This window comes from Gopherus flavomarginatus, chromosome 7 (genome assembly GCF_025201925.1).
Source record: "Gopherus flavomarginatus isolate rGopFla2 chromosome 7, rGopFla2.mat.asm, whole genome shotgun sequence".
NCBI lineage: Eukaryota > Metazoa > Chordata > Testudines > Testudinidae > Gopherus > Gopherus flavomarginatus.
Genome location: NC_066623.1, coordinates 49,738,518 through 49,765,417, shown reverse-complemented (window position 1 = coordinate 49,765,417; position 26,900 = coordinate 49,738,518). Strand labels below are relative to the sequence as shown.

The window sequence follows — 26,900 nt, the reverse complement described above, 5'->3', positions numbered from 1 at the left end:
GGATTCCGAGAACAAACCCAATCCTGGAGCAGGGCTGCTGTCTTGGAGAGCCCTGCAGTTGTTCATCTTACCCACTGCAGTTGTGTTTAATTATTTATGACCATCTTTAGCCTGCTAATGAGCACTCTTGAGTGTGACTGGGAGCAGTACTGAAGTCTTGGTAATGTGAGCACTCGCTCCAGCGCATCTCTGTTCTTTACCAATAGAGGGGAGGAGATGGCTGCTGTGTGTGGATGGGAGTGAGTGAGGTCCTGTTGGATCTTCAGTAATTGCAGATGGAACACAGAGGAATCCAGTGGCCCAGAGTACAGCTGGGTCGCAATGTTGTGTCTTGTATAAGGCAGCCCCTCCTTTCTCTGTCCTGATTGCAAAGTAACTCTTCCAAGAGCAGCATGTCAGTGTAATAAACAGCGTACTGGAGACTTTGGTATGTGCTCTGGCTAGTACTGACCCCGATTGGCAGATAGAAGGTCTCTGAGGGAGCTGCTTCTTGCTAACTCTTCTGTGCTGCAGGCCCTTGATCTTTCTCCTGGATCATTTCCAATGCCATGTGTCTGTTGCAGCATTGGGCTGGCATGGAACCCATGCAGCCATGGCTATAAAGAGCTTTGGGATCATTCCCCACCATCCTCTGTGATGGGAGCTTTGCTGTTGATCCAGTTCCATCCTCTCTTTGTGGCCTGGGCAAGATGATCTGTACCTAAGTGCATGTCATAGGAGCCAGGACCCTGGTGCTTGCTGAGCTGTTTCTGGGATGATGATGCCAGCTTAAGTAACAAGGAACAAGAACACAAGTGGAGAGGGTGCTGGGCAGGGTGCCTGCCCTCCCAGGTGTGAAAGCAGGTGCTCTCCAAGGGGACTCATTGCACAGGGAATAGATGCACAGAGAGGCTAAAGGAGAGCTAGGTTGACTGAGGATCCAGGTGTATCTTCCCTGCAATAGAAGGCCCCATATGAAGAACTATGTTGGGGGAACTGTGAGTATGCAGAGTGAAGTGCTTGAGTCAAGAAATACCAAATTTCATGTTCCTGTGTAACCTTAACTCTGCCCCATGGGAAGGTCATATTATGATGCAGAGTTTAAATGACAAATGGCCTGCTATTTCTCAAACCTAATACCTTGCTATTTCTCTGCTGTGGTAACATACCTGATGCCTTACTGATTCCCTCACTTCTAATGGCCATAAGTCTCTCTGGTGCCGTTTTCCATGTATGTCACAATGCAGGGGAATCAGGGACCTTGCTGCAGGCTGACCTCCTCGGCCTGGAATCTGAGGAAGGGAGGTAGAATGGAGCACATGTGCAATGGTGCAATAGCAAAGGGACCAACGCAGACAGCATGGTAGACTAGCCTCACTGTTTCAGGCATACAGCTGTAGTCGAGACCCTGGCCGCAGCAGCAGTGGATGTAGATGAGTGTCCATTTTGTTGGGTGGATGGGTGTCTCACTGCACATCCAATCCTTGATTAACTTATGTGAAGCCTGCACTGTTGCTGTCCCCAAAGAAGACTGGCTGGATTTGGGATCTGATTTGCCCAAGACCATCCTTGAAGAGACTCACAGCAAATATTGAGCTGGCTGAAATCTCAGCATGTTGCTTGGTCCCAGGAAGGTCATGGTGAGTGGGCTGCAGTCTCGACTCTGTGCTGTGCCTGAGGCTGTACCCTGGAAGGGGATGGCAATTGTGTATTTATGGAGCAGATAAGGCGAAGCAGCAGGAAATCAGAACTCTTGTTTTCTCTCTCTGTGTGGTGATTTATAGTACTCTGAACACAAATGGAATGTCAGTGCCCTGGAAGTGGGTTGGGTGTCTCCAAGCTGTTTCCTCTGCTGAGAATAAACAATGCAGCCTGGAAAACTCTTGCTAATCCACTGGCTGACAGCCTGGCTAAGAGGTGGCTTGTTTGCACTCCCTGGGGAGTGTGAGGCCATTGTATAGCGCAGGATAACTGTCTGCAAACATCTGCCACATGGAATCAGAGAGCTCAGCCGGGGTTGACTGCACTGTGGCGCAGCAGGATGTCTGGATGAGAGCTTTGGTCTCCAATGGAGGGATCTGGGCTGGGTGGAATGCCCTACCCCTATCATGTGGGAGATGACGTCTTAGCAGGTCTCCCACTCCCCAGTGATCCCTTAACAGGGATTGCAAGGTCCTGTTAGTCTCTTCCACTCCCTAGTGCCAAGGAGGAGTTCTTACCCTTGAGCAGCCTGAGTTTATGGCAGGTTATGATCTCAGGGGATTTCCTTCCGGGCCCTGCTATTTGTGTGGTGTCGGTGGGTAGGTGGGGGATGGAGTTTGAGCTCTAAAGATCTCCTCTCCCTCCACCCCCCATGTTTTTCACCTCCCATCGTCAGGCCTGGCTTCATGGAGAATTGCCTGTTGCTGAGATGCTCTGGATGTGGCTCCCGCTAGACTCTCAGGGGTCACTGCAGAGTGAGACAAAGCATTTACCTGCCTCCCCCTGGGTCCCAGGCCTTCCTGTGTCAGAGGGTGCCACATGTCTCACTTCTGTGGTGTTAGCCCGCCATCTTTGTGAGCATGGGCTTGGAGACCCTTCACAGTCCAGATTCCTTCCCTAAGGATCTGGTTAAGGTGTGGTCATGGCTGGTAGCTGAGCTGTACCTGCTCCGCCTTGTGAACAACCAGCCTGAAATACTAAAAAGCAGCTGTCCAATGCTGCCAGGCTCACAGCGAGGCTTGGGCGTGGGGGTGGAGCACACTTGGCCCGTGGCAGGGCTGTAATGGAGACAGCCTCTTTGTTGTGGTCTCTGGCCATTTTCTGCTGCGGTTCACTGCTGTAAGAGGGCGATGGGTATTGTTGACGTTCAGAGCAGTGGGGAGAGGAGAGTTCCTGATTGACGCTGCTGAAATTCAAGCCAGGGGTTAGCCTGACCTTCTCTCTGCCACGACAATGCTGCTCACGCCATTTGTGCTCCAACACCAGGCTCCGCTTACAGCTTTCATGCTCCATTTCCCCTCCCAGGAGGTCTGTGGGGGGCTCAGTAATGCCAGGCAGGTTCTATGTGCCTCCCTGTGGCGTAGCAAAGTGCCTCCAGCTGTGAGCCAGGGCAGGGGGAAGCAGGTGCTTAGGAGTCATGCATGCTTTTGGAAAGTGCTTGGAGAGCCATGAATCTGTGTATGGCTAAGAATGGTTTATTTGTGATGTAGCTTCAGTTGTCTACAGGCACTGCAGGCTCCATCTGCTGTGGCATCTGCGAGCTGTGGGGGAGGGCACACTCTGAGCCTTGCTCAGCACAGGCCCTTGTTGCACACTGGGCTGTGGAGCAAATGCCCGCAGGGCTGTGATGTGGAGTGTCACTGCAGTGCTGCATCCTTGTAGCCTGCTCCTCAGGAGCAGGGAATGGCTCCATGTCTTTTCCCTGGTTTCACTGACATTGCATTGGGGTGGGACCTGGCCCCTTCCCTGGATTATATGGGTCAGGGGCAATGGGCTGTTTGTGTTGAGGGAAAGTGTTAGGGACCCACATCTGAACCCAGACCCTGCTCATTGCCCTCAGCTGATTTAGCTAATGAACCTGGCCTCCTTTTTGTGCCTGCTCGTGTCTTCAGCCATTCTTAAACCCTGCAGCCACCCTCAATAGCGGTCCATGCCCACAGCTGTGTTCTGTTCCTGCTCCTGGCTCTCACTCCTTGTTCCTGGCTCCTAGTTTCCTCCCCTTGGCTGCTACTCCTGCTCTGGCTGATACTTCGGCTCTGACCCTCAGCTTCATCTCTCTGCCTGGACTTGTTATTTGATGTCTAACCACAGCACTGGGTACATCCACCCTGCAGTAAAAGACCCGCAGCACAGCTATGGCTGTCCCAAGTCAGCTGACTCGGGCTCACAGGCCTTGGGCTGTGGGGCTAAATACTTTGTAGACATTCGGGTTCAGGGTGAAGCCTGGGCTCTGAAACCCTCCCTGTACATAGGGCCTCAGAACCACAGTTGCCAATTTCATGCAGCAAATAAGCACCCCGACTTTCACAATATGCCAAAATTAAGCTAATCCCATTTCAAAACAAGGCCAAAACAAGCCAATTACTAAGATCCCTAACACTCTGTGTGACTAGATCCTCCTGGCCTGCAGTCTGGGACTGTGCTGGGGCTGCCGAGCATCCCTGACTCTGTCCCCCCCTTGCCTCTGCTTGCTGGGAGCTGATCAAAAAAATGAAGCAACAAGCTACAAGCCAAAATCTAGACAATAAGCAAAACCAACAAGGAGTCCTTGTGGCACCTTAGAGACTAACAAATTTACTTGGGTATAAACTTTTGTGGGCTATAACCCACTTCATCAGATGCATGGAGTGGAAAATACAGGAGCAGATATAAATATACAGCCCATGAAAAGATGGGAGTTGCCTTACCAAGTGGGGGGTCAGTGTTAATGAGGCCAATTCAGTCAGGGTAGATGTGGCCCATTCCCAACAGTTAACAAGAAGGCGTTAGTATCAACAGAGGGAAAATTATTTTTTGTAGTGACCTAGCCACTCCCAGTCTTTGTTCAGGCCTAATTTGATGGTGTCAAGTTTACAAATTAATTCCAGTTCTGCAGTTTCTCCTTGAAGTCTCTTTTTGAAGTTTTTTTGTTGAAGAATTACCACTTTTAAGTCTGTTATTTAGTGTCCAGGGAGATTGAAGTGTTCTCTTACTGGTTTTTGAATGTTTCAAGAATTATAGTGTAGATGTGCCCTCCAGCCCTCAACTCCTGATTTCTGTCTCTCTGCTCTGGCTGACTCCTTTGTCTTGGTAACTTGGCTCTCGATTCAGGATCTGGCTGCTAGGCCTGGTCACCTCTGTGCCAGCCTCCCGGCCTGACCACGAGGCGAGACTACCCATGGCCTGATTTCCTAACAGAGAGGCGAGGGGGAATGCCTGATGCATCTGGACAGGCCCCACTCAGCAGAGCCAGGAAGTCCCTGAGTGCATGTGCAATCCGTATCGGGTTGGTGATTCTCTCCAGTCTAGAGTCTCAGAGCAAGCCTGACCTGGGGAGCCTCACTAGCTTGTAGAGACTGCACTGCGTGGGTCTGTGTGTCTGGCATATGGCTGGCTATCTTTGTTAGGGCCAGTGGCCAGGGCCTGTTGGGATGCCTGGCTTGGGCTGAGTTGCTGGGCACGGTAGCAGTAGTGTCGCTTCCCACAGTCTGGAGGCTGCCATGCTCTGCCCTCCTGTGGCTTGCGAGGAGCTGAGAGTCAGGCAGCTTGCCATAGGTCTCTGCTTGGCAGTGGGAAGGATTCCTGGGATGCCGTGGAGAAGTGAATGTCTGCTTTTTAGTGCCCTGTGGAGCAGATCCAAGGAAGGTGTGTGGGAGTGTAGGGATCACTGACTTCCTCTCCATGGTGTAGACACTTTAGCATACTCCATCCCCTTAGTGCATGGTCCTGCTGCTAGCTTTTTCCTATGTGAGCTGAGGACTGCTGGATCTAAGCACAGCATGCCCTCCTCTGCTCCTCACCTGTGCCCAGGGAGCCAACTGGTTTGCCAGAGAATTCTGGGCAGGAGGCAAATGCTCTTAGTTAGGGAGCCTGATCTGGAGCTAGGAGTATAGCCTGACCCCAAGTCCCTGTATTGGGCCTACTCTGAAGAGGTGGAACAAAGGTAGTTATCCAGAATGTCAAGCTCTTAGCCTTCTGTTATTTGTATTGCAGTTGCCCTGGTCGTGGCCAGGACCCCATTGTACTGGGCACTGGGCAGACACAGAACGAAAAAGAAGTTTACAATCTAAATAGACAACAGACAACAGGTTGGTGCAAATAGATGAGTGAGTACAAGTTCTTAGTTGAAGCACAAAGAGGAAGATGCTGAAAATGGCCAGTGGGGGGGCCCCCTCAGTCCAAAGTTGCTGGGGCTTGGTGTGTGTGCGGGTTCCTCTGGATTCCCCTTTCTGAGGGGTGAGAGCCATTGTTCTCTTAGAGGTTCCCTGCCTAGTATTGGCTGCCTCCTGCTCCCCACGTCACTATCACAATGGCTGCTCTGTTGGGAAGTGGGAGCCGTGGGCTGGAGCCCTAATCCATCCTCGGACGGATAGAGCCCTGCGTGGATACAGAATTGATATCCGCAGATATAAATTAATATCCATGGAGCTGCGGGGCTCTACTGGGAACCTCAGCGGCGAAAGCAGCAGCCTCTCGGGCCACCGCTCCCAGGAGCCAGCACCCTGCATCGGCTTCTCCTCAGGGGTGGATGTACTGCCCCCAGCCCAGTCTACTGGGACAGGCACCAAAGCTCACTGGCAGCTGTACCTGGTTGTGCTAGTGAAGTGGGAGGGGCTGGGGGCAGTACAGCCATGCCACTGAACCCTGCCCCGCTCCTAGCTCTGCTCCTAGCCCCAACCACACCCTGGCCTTGCCCTTGGCCTCGGCCCATGGCTGTGGCTCTGTTCCTGGCCCCAGCTGTGGCCCCAGCCTTGGGCCCCTTACCCCATCTGTGTCCCCCTCCGCCCTTCAGAGCCGTGGCCTGGTTCCGGGGGGAGGCATGGACAGGAGTAAGGGGGGTGCAATCCTGAAAAGTTTGGGGACCACTGTTCTAGCTCCTGGGCCAAATTCTTATGTTTCACCTGTGCAGCTCCAGTGGAGTCAATGAAGATGTGAAAGTACAATGGAGAGCAGAATGTGGTTTGCAAAGTCCTTGTTACTGGGGACTTTGAGTGAACAACAAAGGACCCAGCTCAGCTTTGATTCCAGATAGCGCAGGTGTGACAGGTAGACAAAACCTCTTTTGTCTTGCCCCCTTGTGACCCAAGGAGTTCGCCACAGTTTAGGGCTACCAGTTTGTTTCCATTAGGAGGAGACATTGGTGATAGATTCAGGTATTTCTTGAAGGTAATTCTGTTTGTTTACAAAGAAGTTACATAAAGTCCTGAACACAGTAGGAATTAAACAGCAGGAGGGAGTTTCTTTGCTTGCAGTTCCAAGCTTCTTTCCAGCCAGCACTTTGCTCAAAAACTCTTTCTTAGCTTTTTCCCAGCGTCATGCTACCAGGGCTTCTCAAGTCTCACTGTGTCTGGGGCTCCTCTATGTGCTGTGGTGTTCCAGCCCCTTCTCTCCCACATGCACAGCTGGAATCAAAATCAGTTTCCTATCCTGATACTTACATTCATCCCACAGAGAAACCCCTCCTCCCATATAGTTCAGACCCCTGAGCCACCTGTTCTTTTGAGTGGTGGCTCCTGTTTTTTTGGCTATCTCTAAACAAAGGAGTCATTTAATTGTTCCCTCATTTAGTCTGAATGGAAGGCAGCTGTTACACCCACCACCTCCAGTGAGGTTTTTCCTAAGTTCCAGCATAACAACATGTACACAAAACAAATTTGACATCCACCCCCCCATTGAAGCCAATGAGAATAAATAAACAAAAAAACCCATAATGCCATTTTCAGTCGCATTCAGAGTAGAAGTGCACTTGAATCCTCCTGCTTTTACTTGCCTGTTAAATATTTCATTTGGCTTTTTATGACTTTGTTTTATGGCAACTTTAATTGAATTTTACCATATTCCAGCTGTTTGTGCAGTGGCCAGAGTATGTGCATGCATGTCTGTGTTAGGGTGACCAGATGTCCCAATTTTATAAGGACAGTCCCGATTTTTTAGTCTTTCTTATATAGGCTCCTGTTACCCCCACACCCGTGTCCCCATTTTTTGCACTTGGTGTCTGGTCACCCTAGTCTGTGTGTGTCAGAGAGAGAGAGAGAAACCAACGGGGAATTAGTGGATGTGAAGAACAAAAACAGATCCCAGCACTGAAGAGGAAATGGGAAAGAGGTGGGAGGCAGTGTAAGGAATATACTTGGTTAGGCATGCAAGGAAAAGATAAGGGTAGCAAAATGAATTAATGCTGCCAGAAGGGGTTTGGGATAGAACAAAAAGCACATTCATATAAATATCTTGGGCGGAAAAGAGAGACAGAGGGTGGAGTGCGGTGGAACTGGTTCAGAAACGGCAGAGATACAATGTTTATTTAGATTCCTTTTTAATAACAATATAAAGCACAGATGCCTGGGCAAAGAGGGAATAAGGAGGGTTTTGTCAATATGTTGGTAGCTGTGGATAAAACCCCCATGAAGTAACCCTTATGGAGGGTCAGGGGGAATGTTTAATACATGTCTACAGGTGTGGGTGACGAGTGCTTAAGGTTATAGTGCTGTGGGAACTGACTTACGGGTTTACAGAGCCACGGAAAATGATCCATCACACGCTAAGGAGAGAACCAAGAGATAGCAAAGAGTTTGAAAGAAGCCAATGAGACACCAGTCCTAAAGAAAGGCAGCATGGCCCAACCTGTTTCTGTCTGGTAAATCTAGCTTGAGTCCCTGCTGAAGGAAGTGGACAACCATCAGGGGAGAGATCTAAGCGGCAAGAGAGTGCTAGAATCCTGAGTGAGAAGTGGGCCTGGTACACAAAGCCAGCCTGCCTGCTGCATTGCTCCAGTTGAGTGCTAGTATAATGTGCTGGTTCCAGTTGTGTTAACCTGGTGTAAGGCAAGGGGGAATCAGACTGCTAATCATCCCAGGTAAACACGGTGAATTTAGAAAGCTAATGGCTGATGAGAGGGCGGAAGATGGTCTTCTAGGGAAGGCATTTGGGGCCTGGGGTCTTAGCACATCTTTCTCAGAGTGAGTGTGAATGCAGTGACATCGCCTGCTAGCTGCCCAAGGGTGCTGGGAGTAATACTAAATAGCGACATACAGCATTAGAGATGGCAGGAGGCAGGTGTGGAGCAGGGTACAGCAAGAGTCGTTATGGGCAATTATTCTTCAGCTCCCTGGGCCCTCATTGGCTGTTGTCTCAAGGTTCAGTCCTCTTTTCCCTCCTGTCCAATATGCTTGGAGCTGTAGAGAGAGCCAGCAGAGAACCAGAGCCGCAGTGCCAGGAGTACCTGGACAGCGCATGTTCACAGCATAGTCCAAAGAAGGGATTGCAGCTGTTGGGACTGAACCCTGATGCATCTGAGGTGATGGTGGAAGAGGAGGGACCTTGCCACAGACAGCACCTGTTGGATCTGTCTGCAGCCATGGGGGCTCCTTGGCTCTGTCCTGTCTGTGCCTGAACACACAGATAGCCACAGTGGTGAGGAACACCCACTTCCTTCTGCACCTGGCCAGGGGATGACCCTGGTCCTTTTAGACATGGACCTGATGCACACTGTAGCCTCAAGACTCAGCTCCTGCCATCTGTTACACCTGGGAATTGAGCCTCGGGTTCTGGGGAAGCTACCTGTGGCCCAGAACACAGCAACATGGTTGCTCACTAACATGGGTTGATGTGATCACCAATCGCTGCGTGGTCTTCCCATTGAAACCAGAGTCCAGTTCAAGGTTGCTGCTCTGGCTTTCGAAGCCTGGCATAGTAGTGGTCTCAGAAGGATGTTGATAAATTGGAGAGGGTTCAGAGAAGAACAGTGGGAATGAGTTAAGGGGTAGAAACCATGCCTTATAGCAAGAGACTCAAGAAGCCTGGTTTATTTAGTTTAACAAAGAGAAGGTTAATGGGGGACTGACATTAATAATAGGCTCTTCAGTCTAGCAGAGATAAGGCCTAGCACGATCCAGTGGCTGGATGTTGAAGCTAGACAAATTCAGATTGGAAATAGGCTGTACATTTGAATAGTGAGGGTTATGAACCATTGGGATAATTTTCTCCATCATGGCAATTTTAAAATCAAGATGGGATGTTTTTCTAAAAGATCTGCTCTAGGAATTATTTGGGGGCAGGTCTCTGGCCTGGGTTGTACAGGAGGTCAGACTAGGTGATCACAACAGTCCCTTCTGGCCTTGGGATCTATGAATTCCTTCTCTTCCATATGGTGATGACCTCACACAGCAGCTTGCTCCCTTGGGAGGAAAAAGTAGTCAACAAGCAAGAGGAGCCTGGTTTCCAAAAGAGACAGAACTTTCCCAGAACCTGGACTCAGAAACCAGCACCCTTGCCACATGCAAACTAAATGCAGAGCCCATCTCTTCTGTGTGGCTTTCCCCTCATGATTCCTGGAGGCACAGAAGCATCCTTGCTTCAGATAATGAAAAATTCTAGCAAGCTCTGCTCATTCTAGACAGCAGGGCTAGGGGAAGAGAGTTTGTAATTTTTAGTCTTTGTGGAAGGCACAGCAAAGGGTGACCTTGCAAAGCCCTAGACAGGATCGGTGTTGCTGCTGGATCTGGTCTCACATAACATCTTTGTTTAGTGTGCTGAATGGGAGAGGAGAGATACTAGATATATGGGCAGGAAACACAAAATGAGATTTCACTTGTCCCAGTTAAGCTAATGCATCTGAGATAAACAAAACCATTCCTATTCAGTAGGTGGGAGAAGTCTGGGGAGCAGTGATAGAGAGACCAACATAGCGTCAGAAAGATGAACTTTTAATTTGACTGCACTGCACAAGCAAATGTGACTTTTTTTTTTTTTTAGGCTGAATACATGGATGCTTTCCAAAGTGTGGGGTTAATAGTCCCTTACTATATATGGCTCTGATGTGACCACACCTAGGTGACTGTGTTCCTTTCTGAGCTCCTTCTCCAAGAATGCTGACGACCCAGGGCCTTTAGGGATGGATTGATATGGGAGAGACTCAGGGTATGGCTACACTTGAAATTGGCAGCGCTTTGAAGTGTGAGTGTGGTCGGAGCTTTGAAGTGTGAGTGTGGTTGGAGTGTGAGTGTGGTCGGAGCTCCCAGCGCTGCGGCACTGATTACAATGTGGCTTTACAGCGCTGTATCTTGCAGCGCTTGGGGGGGCGTTTTTTTCACACCCCTGAGCATGAAAGTTGCAGCGCTGTAAAGTGCCAGTGTAGCCAAGGCCTAAAAGAGCTAAATGTATGTAGCTTGGCTAAGGCTTTGTCTACAGTGCCAACTGAATGACAAAACAAAAGAGGACTCTTGCCGTGTTCACACTGCCACTTGTGTCGCAAAACTTTTGTCTTTCGCGGGGTGTGTGTGTGTGTGTGTGAAAGTACCAGTGAAAGACAAAAGTTTTGTCAACGACTTTGCAGTGTAGACATACCTTTATTAGTGACATGGCCCTGTCGCTAAAACCTGTGTAGTGTTGACAAAGCCTAAGAAATAACTAAAGGGGCTGAGTTGGAGCGGAAGTGCAAACAGTCTACAAACATTTGACTAGCAGCATATTCTTTAGGGTGGTACAAAGAGGTATAAAGAGAAGCGACAAATAAAAGGGAACATCCCTGATGTTCAGCCTGTGTTTTCCTGCCAGTGAGATTATGAAATGGTTGGAATAGTCGCCAAGGCCCAGATTCCCAAGGGACCCCCTCCCACAGCTGGGGCCAGTTTTTTCCAAAGAGTCCAGCTCTGTTTAAGCAACTAAAGAAGGGCCAGGCCTTTAGCAGTGCTCTGCCCGATTTTAACACGAGGTGCTGAGCTCTCTTGAAAATCTGGAATTGTTGGAGGCTCCCAGGAGGCTGCATTCCTGAAGACATCTTAAAAATCCGCTGGGACTAGCAGGCAGTCAGGACTGATCCCCAGACCTACCCTATGTAGGAGGAGATTCTGAGCTCCCCGCAGTCTGGCAGTGCTGCAGGGGGTAGGAGGCACTGGCCCCACTCCTGACTTCTGAGGCAGGAGGGATGGCTGGCAGTGCCCTCTGGTAATGCCCTTGGACCCTCCCAGCTCCAGCTATCTCAAAGGGCTTTGTCCACAGATCTCAGTCAGTTATGCATGTCAGGCTCTCACCAGAGAGAATGTCCCTCTGGGAATTGGGCTGATGGGAGGAAAAGGGGCAAATTGTCACCTTAGGTCATGGTCTGGTCTGCTAAGTGTTGTGGTGGAGCCCTGAGCCACACTGAAATGCCACAGGACTCAGCAATTGAGTAAGGAGATGCTCCTTTCACCAGGACGTACAATGGTGCTCGGGGTTGTTATGCAGGAAGGGCAGGCTGACAGATGAGGCTTAAAATCAAAGCCTTGACCATTTGTGGTTATTGATGATCCCATCGTGCTTTTCACAAGAGTCAGCCGCAGGGCCAGCTCCAGCTTTTTTGCCACCCCAAGCGGTGAAGAAAAAAAAAGAACAAAAAGAAAGAAAAACCTGATTGAGCTGCCACTGAAGTGCCACTGAAGAGGAAGAGAGAGAGTGAAGGACCTGCCGCTGAAGTCCCTGATGTGTTGCCCCAATAACAGATGGAGTGCCACCCCAGGCACCTGCTTCCTTCGCTGGTGCCTGGAGCGGGCCTGGTCAGCCATTGACCCCAGAGTCTTGGCTGATCTAGCTCCAGGGAACTGTAGTCTGCTTAGGCCTTGGCTACACTTGGAGTTCTGCAGCGCTGGGAGTTACAGCTGTCTTCGTACAGCTGTGTAGGGAAAGCGCTGGAGTGTGGCCACATTTGCAGCATTTGCAGCCTTGTTGGGAGTGGTGCATTATGGGCAGCTATCCCACAGAGCACCTTGTCCCATTTTGGTGCCGTGGGTTGTGGGAAGGGAACGGAAGGGTGCGGGTCATTCTGCTTCCTGTCCCAACGCCCTATGATGCATCGCTTTGCATCCAGCAGTCCCTGTTTTTCTGTCCACATTTGGCGCCATTGTGACTCTCCCAACGGTTTCTGTGCAGTGCGATTTCTGTGGGAAATGGAGCCCGAACTGCTGAGGACTTTGCTGACGAGTCTCGCCAGCACATCACGTTTGGCAGTTGAGCTATTCCTTCAGCTCCGAAGTGATGAGGAGTCCGACGATGATTGCGAGTCGCCTGATGCGTATGACACGACATTGCTTGTGGCTTTCACGGAAATGCTCAGCACCGTGGAACGCTGCTTTGGGGCTCAGGAAACTGTGCTGGGGTTTCTGTGTATAGGGAAAGCAAACAGCTGCAGGGGGTACCTACACTGAACACTCTCCCAACATTTTCCACAGGAGTTAATCCTGGAAGCTATCTCGCTGCTATGGGTCACCTGGGAAGAGCAGGAGGGTCTTCTACAGCAATGCGGATTCCACCCTGGCCCCTATGCAGCTTGCCTGTGTGCAGCAATGGTCCCCCCACCCCTTGCGGCACAGTTGCGCGGATGCGTAAGCCTGACTGGGACAAGGACCACAGTGGCTCTCCCTATAAACTTGTGGAAGTGCATTGCCCATGCTCTGGCTGAAACTTTTGAAGAGATTACCGAGGCCGATTACCGCGACGTGATAGACCACATCAATGGGCTATTCCACATCTAGGCATGCATGCATGCAGCCCTAAGCCCCCCTCCTCTCCTGAAACATTTCCATCCTGAAAATAAAAGCCGCTTACCGGTAACCTGCTCCTCTGCTTGTCCTTCACCAAGTACTGGCTGCCGCGACTGGCTGCCTTCCTCCTGGCTTGACAATAGCTCCTGGATGCAAGCCTCCTGGGACTCCGGGGTGTCTCCCCCCACCCCAGTACCCTTACTCTCGGTTTCCTCCTCCCCCACCCTCCTCCGCCTCTACCTCCCCCCCGCTGCTCTGAAGTATCCATCGTGGTCCTCGGATTGGCAGTGGGGTCACCCCCAAGTATCGTGTCCAGCTCATTGTAAAAACGGCAGGTCATGGGGGCAGCACCATAGCGGCAGTTTCCCTCACGGGCTTTGCAATAGGCACTCCGCAGCTCCTTCACTTTAATCCTGCACTGCACCGCGTCCCGGTCATGGCCCCTTTCCAGCATGGCCCTTGATATCTGCCCATAGATATCATAATTCCTATGGCTGGAGCGCAGCTGTGACTGCACAGCTTCCTCACCCCAAATACTGATGAGGTCCAGCAACTCGCCATTGCTCCATGCTGGGGCTCATTTGGCGCGTGGAGGCATGATCACCTGGAAAGATTCACTGATTGCACTCACACCTGGCTGAGCAAACAGGAAGGGGATTTTTAAAATTCCCAGGGCATTTAAAGGGCGGGTCACCTGAGGCCAGGGCAGTAGAGTTTGAACTGATGAGCAGAGTGGCTGAGCAGGCATTCTGGGATACCTCCGAATACCTCTGGAGGCCAATAACAACGCTTTTGGTGGCCACACTGGCAGAGCAGCGCTGCATCACCAGCGCTGCAGTCGTTATTCCCCAGGCAGAGGAGGAGTACAGCCAGCGCTGTATCCAGGGAGATGCAGCGCTGTATGTGCCTTGCAAGTGTGGACGGTGAGTAAGTTACAGCGCTGTAAAGCCACCACCAGCGCTGCAACTCGCCAGTGTAGCCAAGGCCTTAGAGTGTAGACTTCATTCGGCAGAGCTTTTGTTTTTGTGTGTTTTTTTGTAAAGCACCATTTATACTTGCAGAATAGCAATTCTGCTGACCTAAATTTGCCCCTGCAGTTTTCCATCAAACAGGGGATTCTTCTGCACTTCCTGACCTTACGGTATGGGGAAGTGTCACTCTGAGCAGTTTAACCACTGCTGTCTTCCACCTTGGAGGTGGCTGCATTTCATTAGTGAGCCAAGTGATTCCTGTGCTTCTGTCTAGTTGGTAGAGAGAGGTGGAGTCTTTTGGAGTGAAAGTCAAACAATGAATTTTTCCTCCACAATCTCGTCCTTTAACTTTCCCTGATAGGTGAGGCTTCCCTAATAGGTCATATTACAGGAGAGAAGAGAAGCAAGGTGATTAATTTGTGCTGCAGACAAAATTAGTATGTTTAGTAATATTTGCTAAGAGCAGTAGTTGCCATTAGATGCAGACTCCACCTTACCTGAATCCTGGCCCTTTAGTTTGGAGTGAGGCTGTCGGGCCCTGTTCTGCAGATGTTCGCTTTTTGCCTTCTCTCTCCAGCCAAGCTGGCTCACCCTGCTTTTTCTCTTGTCTTTCATGCAGCCGAGAAAGTGACCTCTTTAGGCAAGGACTGGCACAAGTTCTGTTTGAAGTGCGAGCGCTGCAACAAGACCCTGACCCCCGGGGGCCATGCTGAGGTAAGAGCAACATTAGAGCATCAGTTATGCATTTGCCCCACTGTGGGTCAGGGGGAAAACGTCTCAGTAGCACGTGAGCATGTCTCAAGGTAGAGATGATGGGGAGTCACCAGATGCTGTTGCTTCTGCTGGGATGGCTAGGGAGCCCGCCAGGGTGGGGCTATTACCCCAATAACTGGGTCTCATCCCAGTAGCCAAGAACTGAATGTAATAATATACTAGAGGGTTGCATGCTTTATTGATTATGTAGGCAGAGCTGGACACTCAGCCATCTCCTCCCCCACCCCACCCCCCGTGGGTGCACTGCCCAGCTAGGAGGCCTGGTTTGTGGTGGCGGGGTAGGGAGTGAGGGGCTTGTAGCAGCTTCATCTTCACTCAAACCAGGCCCACAAAGTACCCGTGTGGTGCTGCGGGCGGAGATGGCTCTCTGGTGCCCTGACCTGGAGGTTACTGCCTCGCCCCTGTATCTCAACCTGTAGAATCATAAGTTAGATTGGTGGAAAACAGGTTCTTCCGGTTTTATAGTTTGGTGAAAATTGGTAGGATTCTACCCACTAATACCTCAACCATTCCCTGAAATTTTGGAACAGCCTGGATGAGATTTTCAAAAATTTATCGTGTTGCAGACAGGCAGAGAAATGCCATTGAGTTGAGTGTAAAGGCCTCACGGTGCTCTGCTAATTCAGAGGGTCCTGGATCTCGGGATGTTTGAGAAAGTGGGAAGCCCTTGTAGCCCTTTACTTTTCCATCACACAGGGTGCTCCTAGTGCTAGCTGAGTCATCACCCAGGGGTTTTCACTAGGCTAAATGATGCCAGTTCTGCCATGTGTGCAAGGTGAGAGAGGTGCTGGGGAGGGAAAGGAAGATAGCACAATCACCAAACTCAAATCAGCATTTGGGAGGATGCCCCGGGCAAATCTAAGACAAGCAGTGCTGGCTCTGAGCTAGGCAGGTGCAAACGCAGCCTTTCCAAAGCACTCCACCTAGCCATGATAAAGAAAACCCTGTCTGCAGAGTCCTCATCCAGTTAAAATGAAAAGGAGTGGGTTACCCAAGCTCTTGGAGATGGGTGCAGGCGAGGCAGGAGTTGGAGATGCAGCTCCATACAGCTATTAATGGATACAAAAATCTGAATTCATTTTCAAATGTAAATATTTGGAGAAACGTAAGAACCGAGGCCCTGCTGAACTTTGGGAAAGGACCTTGCGCAGTGCTAGGATGGTCTTGTTTAACTCTCACTTGGACTCCACTCCCTTCAGAAGCCGTTTAGGAACCGCAGTGAGCAGGGGAATTTATGGAATATAGTTCTGAGGGCTGTTGGGGGATGAAGGTCTGAATAGAGACGTTGGGTAAGTGGGGCTGTGAGTGGGTGGTTACCCATAGGCATGACATAATGGGGAGGGGTCGACTGGAGGCCCTAGAGGAGCAGATGTGTTTCTATATGCCATGCTGCAGATTCTCCCCTCTAGGGACATACAGCCTACCTGTGCTGGGTAGCTGCAGAGATGGCACTCCCGAGAAGGCTTGGTGGTTTTGTACTGCTTGTCTGAATCTCTTGGTTCTGGAACCTGGGCTGGATGTCTGGTAAAAGTGAACTCTGTTGTGAGGTTTCTGGACCGTGATGCTGCTGATACAGTAGCGAACACTCCAGTTAGAGTTGCAGAACAGAACCATTTCTGTTGTAACCCCCATTTTCCCCCTCCTTCCCATGCTTGATCTCAGCCGAAAAGAGAACTCCGTTGGGAAACGGGAGCATAGTTCAGTCAGCCATTGCAGTTGCTATAACAGAGTGATAAATCTGGCATAGGTGCTGGAACTAAGGGTGCTGGGGGTGCTGCTGCACTCTTTGGCTAAAGTGGTTTACAGTTTGGTTCAATGACTCTCAGCATCTCCCTATACAAATTGTTCCAGCACCCCTGAAATCTGGTCTCCTTTAGCCTGACCACTAGGTATTTCTCCTGCAGATAACTTAAACGGTGAAGAGTTGAAGCTCGTCATACTTTGTCCTGAGGCTTGGCATCTTTCCTAAGATTGAGGGGAGACTTAAAACTGAACAAGTTCTAAGAGCATAGACAATCCCATATGAACTGAAGCTACTAAGCAGAGGCAATTTCTGTTTAGGTCTTTTTTAAAAAGCAAAAACAGAAGGGAAATTAAAACCAGTTTTCCTTTTCTCTTTTTTTTCTTTTTTTGTTGTTGAAATTGCCAAAAAGCAGGCAATTAAAAGAATAAAGGTTGTCATGGTAACATTGGCTGGGCCACTTTCACTTCCTGTGTATCTCTGGTATGTATTTAAGAATTTAAGTAGCAATAAGTTACACATTTAACAAGACAACTGGAATAGAAAACTGCCCATCTGTGCAATACATCTGTGTAGGACGGCCTTAGCCTGTCGCTGTGGACCCTTGGGCTAGATCCTCAGCCTTTGGTATGTCCTTTGGTGCTGCTTCCGCAGAGTAAACAGCCAAACTCCCAGTAATTGCAGTGGGAGTTAGGACTGGGCCTCTGTTAGCTTCTCAGAAGTCTGTTCCTCTGTTCAGGGCAATAAAGGTGACCCAGGGAGACAGCTGAATGCTTACTCTGCTCTCTGATTTGTTAATACAAAGCACACTGAAGTTTATCACACACAAGCCTTTCCAGTGGTGTGCTCTCAGCCAGCCACCTGGTGTTCCCTTAAGCCTGTTCCCACTCAGCCTGGTGTTCCCTTAAGCTCCTGTAGTCCTAGTGCCCTTTTAGCGTGTGCTGTGTGATTTCTGTTGGAGGCAGCAGCTGGTTAGGGTAGGGAACCCATGTGAGGCTCAGTGGTTCTGCCAGGCCTTTTCTGCTGCATTATGCCCTCTTCCTTGCTCATGGACCCAAAGCTGCCTCCTCATTTTTAGGCGAGGTTTGCTTGATCTTGCCCCTGCTTGTCATGGGAGATGCGGGTGTATGGAAGAATCTTCAGAAGTGGCTTAGCAGCACGAACCCTATTGCAAGTCAGTGAGGCACATCTGAAAATCCACCATGCAGTGCACATAACTGGTGCTAGACACTGGACCTTTGTAGCTCTAGCGTAGCCTTCTGCCCTTGAGGAGCTGGACCTCTGAGTAACAAACTAGGCTGAGCTCTGCCACTGGGAGCTGTCTGTTGTCAGGATCACTCTTACTCCGACTGCTCTGCTCACATGCTTTCCCATCTGGTCCCATTTGTTTGTTAACCAAGCAGCACAGAGATGCTTTGCAATGAACTATCTAAGAGAAGTCTCTGAGTTCAGGAAGGTGCCGGTTTTCCTCTCTATTTTCCTATGATCTTGTACTAGAGTAAAGGGCCAGTGGTTTGTTGCAAAGCTTGTGTCTTTCTGCTCAGTTTTCCTTTCTTGCAGCCTGCGAGCCCCTCCCCGATGGCTGACAATCCCATTTCTGTCTCAGTGGGTTTGGCTCATAGGCTTCTTCCTTGTGTTTTTAACAGAACCCAGGCCAAGAGAACTGTACTGTGATTATTGCTTCTGCCTCTATGCTTCAGCATCTGCTGTTGTTACAGTCCTTATGCTGCAGTGGCAACTACTGCAGGCAGATGTGAGAAGAGTGGCGCGTGGGTCTATGTCAAGCTGTTCTATGTCTTGGAGACAGATTTTTGGCATTCTGTTTTCTATTAAGACTGAATTTACATGACACTTTACCTGTTTGTAGCTGTTTTAAGATCTGTCAGATTTCCATGCTCTGCTGCTCGAGTAGCAGAGCCTGTGTCGGAAAGCGGTTCCTCTTGGCCTGTATTCCCATCCTGGAAAGCTGGTGTGTGGGGAGCTGCTGGGAACAGAGTGTGCCGTGTCCATGTCCAGAGGTGCACATGGAAGCCTGAGGAGTCCCTGATGGGGACCTGGCAGAGCTTAGCAGAAAGCAGCCTTCTTAAATGTGTCTGCTAAATCCAGCTGAAGCCAGTGTCAGAATAAAAATGGAAGGAGGAGGCTTTAGCTGCTTCCATGAACCGCAAACTGCTGCCTCAGCCCACGACAATGGCAGAGACGGCATGCCTGGAACAGGAAGGCTTCTTTTTCCCAATGCCCTCCAGTCTTCACCCGGAGGGGAGGAAAGGGGATAGTTTGTGCCATCTTGCTCAAAGTGGAGGAGGTCTTTCTCTCTCCAAGGCCAGGTATAGCTTTGTGCTTGGGCTTACACAGTCAGTGAAGTATGGCCAAAGCACACAGCGGCTGAGCTGCAGGTGTCCTTGATCCAGGGACTAATTTGCCAGGACTTTACCAGAGTGCTGAGAATCCAGCCATGGTCTGCATGAGAATAGACTGTTTTGTATAAATTGGGGATCTCTGTCCGTGGAAGCTGGTCTGGTCTCTGCTCTCAGGGCTGTCCCTCTTGGTGTTACTGCAAACGGTGTCCTGTCCTGGGCTATGTATGCTGCAGCTGATGGGCCACCTAAAGGGCTTTCTCGCCAGCCAAGATAGTATCAGTTATGGTAGGCTGTCAAGCTGCATTGGCCCATCCTGAGGCCTGATAAGCCCACTTCTCCTCTCCCACTGCCATGTGCGAGCCCTGGCTATAGGAACAGTAGGAATGGCCAGACTGGGTCAGACTCGAGGTCAATCCAACCCAGGCTCCTGTCTCTGGCAGAGGCCAGCACTAGATACCACAGAGGAAGGTGCAATAACTCCATAGTTAATATTCCTTGGACTAGGGCAGGGGTAGGCAACCTGTGGCACGCATGCTGAAGGTTACACCTGAGCTGATTTTCAGTGGCACTCACACCGGGTCCTGATCACTGCTCCGGGGGCTCTGCATTTTAATTTAATTTTAAATGAAGTTTCTTAAACATTTTAAAAACCTTATTTACTTTATGTACGCAATAGTTTAGATATATATTATAGACTTATAGAAAGAGACCTTCTAAAAATTAAAATGTATTACTGGCACGGCATGCAAAACCTTAAATCAGAGTGACTAAATGAAGACTCGGCACACCACTGCTGAAAGGTTGCTGACCCCTGGACTTCCAGGCCCCCCCGGGCAGCAGTGAGCTATCATAGTCCCTTGTACGCAAAGGCCGCTGCTGTGTGGCATTGCTTCCTCAGGCTGCAGATGGGGGTAGGGTGACCATATCTGACCATATTTCCCAAAGGGAAAACTGAACACCACATGTGGCTAACCCGAACGCGCCCCCCTCCCCGCACAAGGCTGGCCCATGCTGCTCACCCGAGCCCCCCTCCCCATGCTGGACTGGTGTCGCTGCTTGCTCAAGCCCTGCCTGCCCGCCCGAGCCTTGCCTCCCTGGACCCTGCACAAGGCTGGCATCGCTGCTTGCCACCCCACATGTTCCTCCGCACCCTAATTTTTGACAAAAAACTTTTTGATCAAGTTGGCAAGAGCAAAGGGGACAAATGCCCACGTTTGCCAAAAAAGTCGGGACGGCCAGGACAGGGCTTAAAACGGGATTGTCCTGGCCAAACCAGGATGTATGGTCACGCTAGATGGGAGGAGCGTCCATGGGGAAACGCTGTCTCTTCCTGATGGTGCAGGGCAGCAGGCATTGGGGAATGGGAGCCTGAAACCTGGCATGTGACAGCTGCTGCGCAGCCTGCTGGGTCTTCAGGACTGAGCACTGTAGACAAATGCTGGGGTGGCTGTGGCTCCTGCAGGGTGGGGAGGAGGTGTGAAGCTCTGTCGTCCCCCCCTTGCCCCTCCAGTGCAGGTGGCGGGGGTGCAGACAGAACAGGCCATGGCCTCAGGGGCTCTGAACTGAAAAATGCTCTCTGGGAACCGGCCCATCCTGCCCAGCCACGAGAGTGAAGCCGGAAGCAAGTGATTATGGGGACACTGGAGAGTCTTTCACTCAGTTCTGAGCCTGGAGCACCCCGTGCAGCGCTGGAGAAGGTGGCTCCGAGGCACACCTGCTTACACTCGGGGGTGAGGGGATCCCGGCTGTGACAACACTGTGGAATAGAAATGAGGAGCGACAGGTGGGGCTGTCCAGGCAGGCTGTCCAGGCAGGCCCCATAGAGGAGAGTCCTTGATCCCAGTTGTGGACCGGGGCTCCCGTGGGGAAGACGGACAGGGCTGTCGTGGGCTGGGGCTCCTGTGGGGAGGGCGGACAGGGCTTTGCTGTTGTGACCTGAGGTGTAATCATTGGATGCCCTCAACATCAGGGAGGATCCTGGGCTAGCTCAGGCTTTTCCCTCTCGCATTGTCAGGGGTGTGGTGCTGGGACCTGTGCGTGGCTTGCATTGTTCCAAAGCGTGGTGTGCTGGCACAAGTCCTTCCTGCCCACCTCTTGCTCACTTGCTTTTGCTCTTGCTTGCTCTTTTGCTGAGTGCTCCTCTGTTTAGAAACCCAGGACCCTGCCAGACCTCAAGCAGGACAGCCTGAGCCCAGTGAATAACAGTCCCCAAGCAGTGAGGGACCCAAGAGCAGCCGCTCCTGCTCTCGGGCTGACCTAGGAATCCTGGTTTCTGGGGGAAGTTCCTGGCTGTTTGGAGCTTGATCCAAACACTGAAATGGGAGGATGGGGACATAGGTCCTGTCAGCAATGACATTTGGTTGATGGTGGGGAGTGCTTGGGGGGGGGTACAGAGAGCCCAGGGGATGTTTGTGGCTGTCTTTTTATGTTACTTTAGTCTTTGCTCTTATATACACCGTGACCAGAGCTTGGGGCTGTGAAGTCCTTGATCTGTATCTCAGTTTCTGGTCCTGGAATTGGAGGAAGAATGCTCCAGTCCAGACATGCTCTTCATCCCCCTCCCTAGCGCAGACTCTGCCCATTTCTGGGGCCGTCATGCCTGCACTGCCACCTGGGGCTGGGTGGGGTCGATCACAGCTCCTTGCATGACTGCAGGAGAGGGTGTGGTAGCTGAGGCTTGAGGATGACTAGCAGAGCTGTTAGTGGGGCCCAAGTCTGGAATGGCAGGGAGTGATGCAGTTCAGTATGAGATGTGTTGGTGAGAAGATGTGGGTGGGAGGGAGGGAGGGGAGAAAGAGGGGCTTAGAAATGGGATAGTGAAGTACAGAGGGGATGGTAAAGAGCAGAATGGAACAGCAAGGGGTGTTGCAGGTCAAAGGCAGGTGTGTTGGGAGTGCGGAGCAGTGCTAGCAGAGCTGTGGTGCTGCGTTGACTTCTAGTCAGACTTGTCCTGAAACCGAATAATGAACATGCTGCAGCAAATAGAACAATTTTTGGGGTGTGAAATGTGTGCAAAATCTCAGTGTGTTTAAACCAGCAAAGCAACATGACACGCAAAGTGTCTTGCTCCTCTGCCCGTGCCAAGAAGGCTGAGAGTGCCCAGTGCCTAGGAGGAGCAGAACGCTTCTGTTGGTGACTCACTCCAGAGGCATGTGCTTTGGTTCTCCAGTGTCCCATCTGGATGGGCCCAGGCCTTCCAGTGTGCTGCATGGGAGGCAGTGAATTCCACATTTACCAAGGAGACAGACACATGGCCAATTGACTTCCTTTTTGGTTCTGTGCAGAGCTGTTTGTGCTCAGCATCCCAGCCCTTGCAGAACCCAGCTGCCAGAGCCCACAGATACTTTTTCTTTTCTTTGACTCGCTTCCCACTTTCTGGTGGGAAACTGCTGCTAGGAGCTGGAATAACATTATCTTCTGCCTGCTGGCTGTCCCAGCCCCTGTACGTCCCCCCTCAGCCCCCCCCTCCATCAATGGCAGCACACATGGCCCAGTCCTCGTGATAAGGGCGTGACATAAGGGGGGAAAACTCGCTCCTTATCACTCTGTCCAGAGAGAAGACTGCTTTTCCTCTAAGCAATCAGCCCCTGTTTGATAATGTGAGCAGATAACAGCTCTGAGGAGGCAAGCACCATAGCAACCGTGGCAGGGGAGGGACCCTAGGAGGGAAAGGTATCATGGCCTCCTGGGGATGTTCTCTCTTTGCCTTGCTAGTGAGACTGGGGTGCAGCATGGAGGTGAGGGGAATTAGGGCAGCAGAGGGAGAGTGGCATGATTGCTATGATTCGGGATGGATGTGTTGTGCATGAATGAGTTATGCATGGTCTCAAATGCAGGCTAATAATACCTTATCCCAGTCCTTACCCCTGCACATGCCGCTATGTTGCAGAAAAGCTATTTAGAAACTTGGAGTATATTTTTGTTTGTTTTAAATGGACTGGCCCCACTCTGCCTTCAAGATCACTGAGAATTGCTGAGATTTTGGAAGGGGTTTTCATTCCATACGTTTTCAAACAGGACTTTTTTTTTTAACCTTTTGAAATTTTCAGCTGAATCTTCTATTGGTTTTCTTTATGTTTGTTTCAAAAGAAATGCATTTGGAAAATATCCCATGGTGTGACTAAACTGACCAATCGGAATCGGAAATTAAAATACCCCAAAATCAATTAAGACAGATAAGCACCAAAAAATGAAGCTATGTTGCGGCTCCACAGGCTGCACAGCAAACAGTGACCAAATTCAAAACAGAGAGCTGGAGCTATGGACATTCTGTCTGCTGATAATCAGGCCAATTAGTTAGGGGTCTGTATATGGATTTAGGTGTCTCTCTTTAAGCACCAAAGCTTGAAAATCTGACCTCTGTTTATATATACAAACTCCTCATCTCCAAGTCTAAAAGTATTGTAGTAATAATACAATCTGAACTCCACAGTAGATGGAAATCACTTAAAATAAATGGTCCAGTCTCGCCAGGATGACGCAGTTTGGCTCCCAAGACATTAAATAATTCCCCAAAATAAGCGTATAAACAAGAGAAGTCCAACCTGCAGAATACGTTAAAAAGCAAAATCGTATGTCACCGGATCCATGTGTCAGGTTGCAGAGTTTCAGCTCTGAGAGCCTGTTGAGCTGACCTGCCCATGGGTTCTGGTGTGCCTTCTCTTTCATGTGGTTATTTTATGGTGTAATTGAATTCGTTTGGGAGATATGTAAATATGAAACCCCCAGAATATTCACTGAAGTGAATGCCCGGGGCTGTGTATTTAGAGTGTTAGTTATTGAAATGGGTACTCTGCTCGGCTCTGGATTCAGTTTCATGTAGCCCTGAGGTACCTGAAGGAGGGCACATGGTGCCAGTGACAACCCGCTTACATTTAGTTCAGTTAGTGCTTTGTGGCAGGTCTCTGATTCACTGGAGGGAGACTCCACAATTCCAGCACTGGGACCTGGGCGGGGTGGGCTGAGCCATCTATGGGTCTGTATGGGTTACCAGCTGTGAGTTTGTGTTATGGGTCCCTCTCAATGTTGATCCACACAGGATATTAGTCTGTAACAGCCCTCAGTGACAGGAGCTTGGTTCTTGAGCTCCCGCTGTAGCCATTCATGCTTCCAGGCTCTGGATTTTTATGGTTCGGTCCCCTGGTGTGATGACCATCACGTGCTCACCGCAGACAGGGGGATGTAAACCTGATAATCTATCTAGGGCCATGCAAGGTCCCCTCCATCATCACAGTATCTGAGCACCTCAGTCTTCAATGTGTTAGACCTCACTACCACCCGGTGGGTCAGGGCAGGGCAGTGCTGTTATCCCATTGTACAGGTGGGAAACTAAGGCACAAAGTGACTAGCCCAAGGTAATGCAGGGGGTCTGGGACAGGGCAGGAACTGAACCTGGGTGTCTTGAGTCCCAGGATAGTGCTGTAAGGAAAGCCGGCAGGCTATTGGTGTTACTCTAGATCAGGAGTGGGCAAACTTTTTGGCTAGAGGGCCACATCTGGGTATGGAAATTGTACAGCAACTCCTCACTTAAAGTCATCTCGGTTAACATTGTTTTGTTGTTACATTGCTGATCAGTTAGGGAACATGCTTGTTTAAAGTTGTGCAATGCTCCCTTCTAATGTCGTTTGGCAGCCGCCTGCTTTGTCTGTTGCTTGCAGGAAAAGCAGCCCATTGCAGCTAGCTGGTGGGGGCTTGGAACCAGGGTGGACCGGCAGCCCCCCTATCATCTCCCTGCTCCCCTAAGTTCCCTGTGCAGCAGCTGCCTAGGAGGCTAGCAATTGCAGCTGTCCCTCCCCTACTGCGATGTGCTGCTCTTGTCCTCTGCCTTGGAGCTGCTCCCTGAGACTCCTGATTGCTGTGGGGGGTAGGGGTGAAGAAGAGGGGGGCTAATGTCAGGGTGTCTCCTCCCCCCTGCTTGTGCACCCTGCTTATCCAATCTTCCATAGAGCAGGGGGGACACACCAGGGCTCAGGCTGGAGGAAGCTTGCAGCAGTGTGTCTGTCTGTGATGTCTCCCCTCCCTCCATTCCTGCTGTCTTGTAGAGTGAGAGATTTAACCCTTGAGGGCTCAGACAATTGCTAGTTCATCATTTAGCAGTAAAGGAAATATCCCACCCTCTGACTCCTCCACCTCAACCAAGCTTCACAATCATCATCATTGTGTACTAGTATTAAATTGTTTAAAACTTATACTCTGTGTGTGTGTGTGTGTGTGTGTGTGAATATATGTAATCTTTTGTCTGGTGAAAATTTTTTTCCTGGAACCTAACCCCCTCATTTACATTAATTCTTATGGGGAAATTGCATTTGCTTAACATCGTTTCGCTTAAAGTCACATTTTTCAGGAACAGAACTACAATGTTAAGTGAGGAGTTACAGTATGGCGGCCCATGAATGCTCACGAAGTTGGGTTTGGGGTGCAGGAGGGAGTGAGGGCTCTGGCTGGTGATGCGGACTCTGGGGTGGGGCCAGAAATGAGGAGTTCAGGGTGCAGGAGGGGGCTCTGGGCTAGGGCAAGGTGCTGGGGTGCAGGGGGTGAGGGCTCTGGCTGGGGGTGCAGGCTCTGCAGTGGGGCTGAGCAGTTTGGGGTGCAGGAGGGTGCTCCAGTCTGAGATCAAAGGGTTCGGAGGGTGGGAGGGGGATCAGGGCTGGGGCAGTAGGTTGGGACATTGGAGGGGGCACTCGAGTGCAGGCTCCTCTTGGCGCTTACCTTAAGCAGCTCCTGGAAGCAGTGGCATGTCCCTCCTCCAGGTCCTACATGGAGGTGCGGCCCGGTGACTCGGCGCACTGCCCTATCCACAGGTGCCGCCCCTGCAGCTCCCATTGGCCACAGTTCCCGGTCAGTGGATTGTGGGGGGCAGCACTTTGGGTGGGGGCAGCACTTGGAGCTCCCCTGGCTGCCTCTGAACATAGGAGCTGGGGAATGGACATGCCACTGTTTCTGGGAGCTGTGCAGAGCTGAGGCAGGCATGGGTGGAGTGGCTGCCAACCCCGCTCCTCGGCTGGTGCACGGGAGGAGCCCCAGACCCTGCTCCCCAGCAGGAGCTCGAGGGCTGGATTAAATCAACTGGCAGGCAGGATGTGGCCCATGGGCCGTAGTTTGCCCACCCCTGCTCTAGCTGAAGCTAATGGTGGGCAATGGGAGGCGTTCTTGGGCAGGGCTGGGGGTCTTTTGTGAGGAACGTTGTACATAAGAGAGAGAGTGCAATACTCTTGCTGTGAAGTTCCCTCCCCTTACCCAGAATGCTCTTCCTCCCTCTATAAACTGTTTGACTAGTATGTGTGTCACGGAGTCACCGGGCGATGCTCCGGAACAGCTCCCCACAAAGCCAGTCAGGACTTTGGGGAGCCTCCTCTCCCTTGGAGCAGACTTGTTCAGGGCAAGAAGTTCACACAGCTTCACCTCCTGGGTCTCTCCTTGGAGCATTCAGCATCCTCTGCCTCTCCGTGCGCTTCTCACAGCGAGTCCACCCCAGCGGGGTCCTGGGGAAGCCACCGGGTCCTGCACCCCCACATCACAGTCAGACATGACTCTCAGCCAGCCAGTAACACAGAGGTTTATTCGATGACAGGAACAGGGTCTAAAACAGAGCTTGTAGGTACAGAGAACCGGACCCCTCAGCCGGGTCCATTCTGGGGGTCAGTGAGCCAGACCCCCACGTCTGCCCTCAGCCAGCTCCAGACTTGCAACCCCTCCCAGCCCCTCCTCTCTCCTCAGCCCCTTTCCCGGGCCAGGAGGTCACCTGATCCCTTTGTCTCCAACACCTTCAGTTGGCACCTTTGCAGAGGAGGGGCCCAGGCCATCAGTTGCTAGGAGACAGAGTGTCAGGCATTTAGGTGCACTGGCCCTTTGCTCTGCCAGATACTTAAGAACTGCCATGGGG

The 26,900-nt window shown here is 50.9% G+C and overlaps 1 protein-coding gene across 2 annotated transcripts in view; it reads left to right on the top strand.

The window, feature by feature from the left end:
- LOC127055874 (cysteine-rich protein 2) overlaps positions 1–26,900 on the top strand; it is a 70,437-nt gene that overhangs the window by 32,740 nt on the left and 10,797 nt on the right. Inside the window, exon 2 of one of the 2 annotated variants that reach the window (XM_050963410.1) lies at positions 14,763–14,857. The exons of the other annotated variant lie outside the window; for it this stretch is intronic. Coding sequence (XP_050819367.1) covers positions 14,763–14,857 — 95 coding nt within the window. The remainder of the gene's footprint in view (positions 1–14,762; positions 14,858–26,900) is intronic. 2 annotated transcript variants of the gene reach the window in all.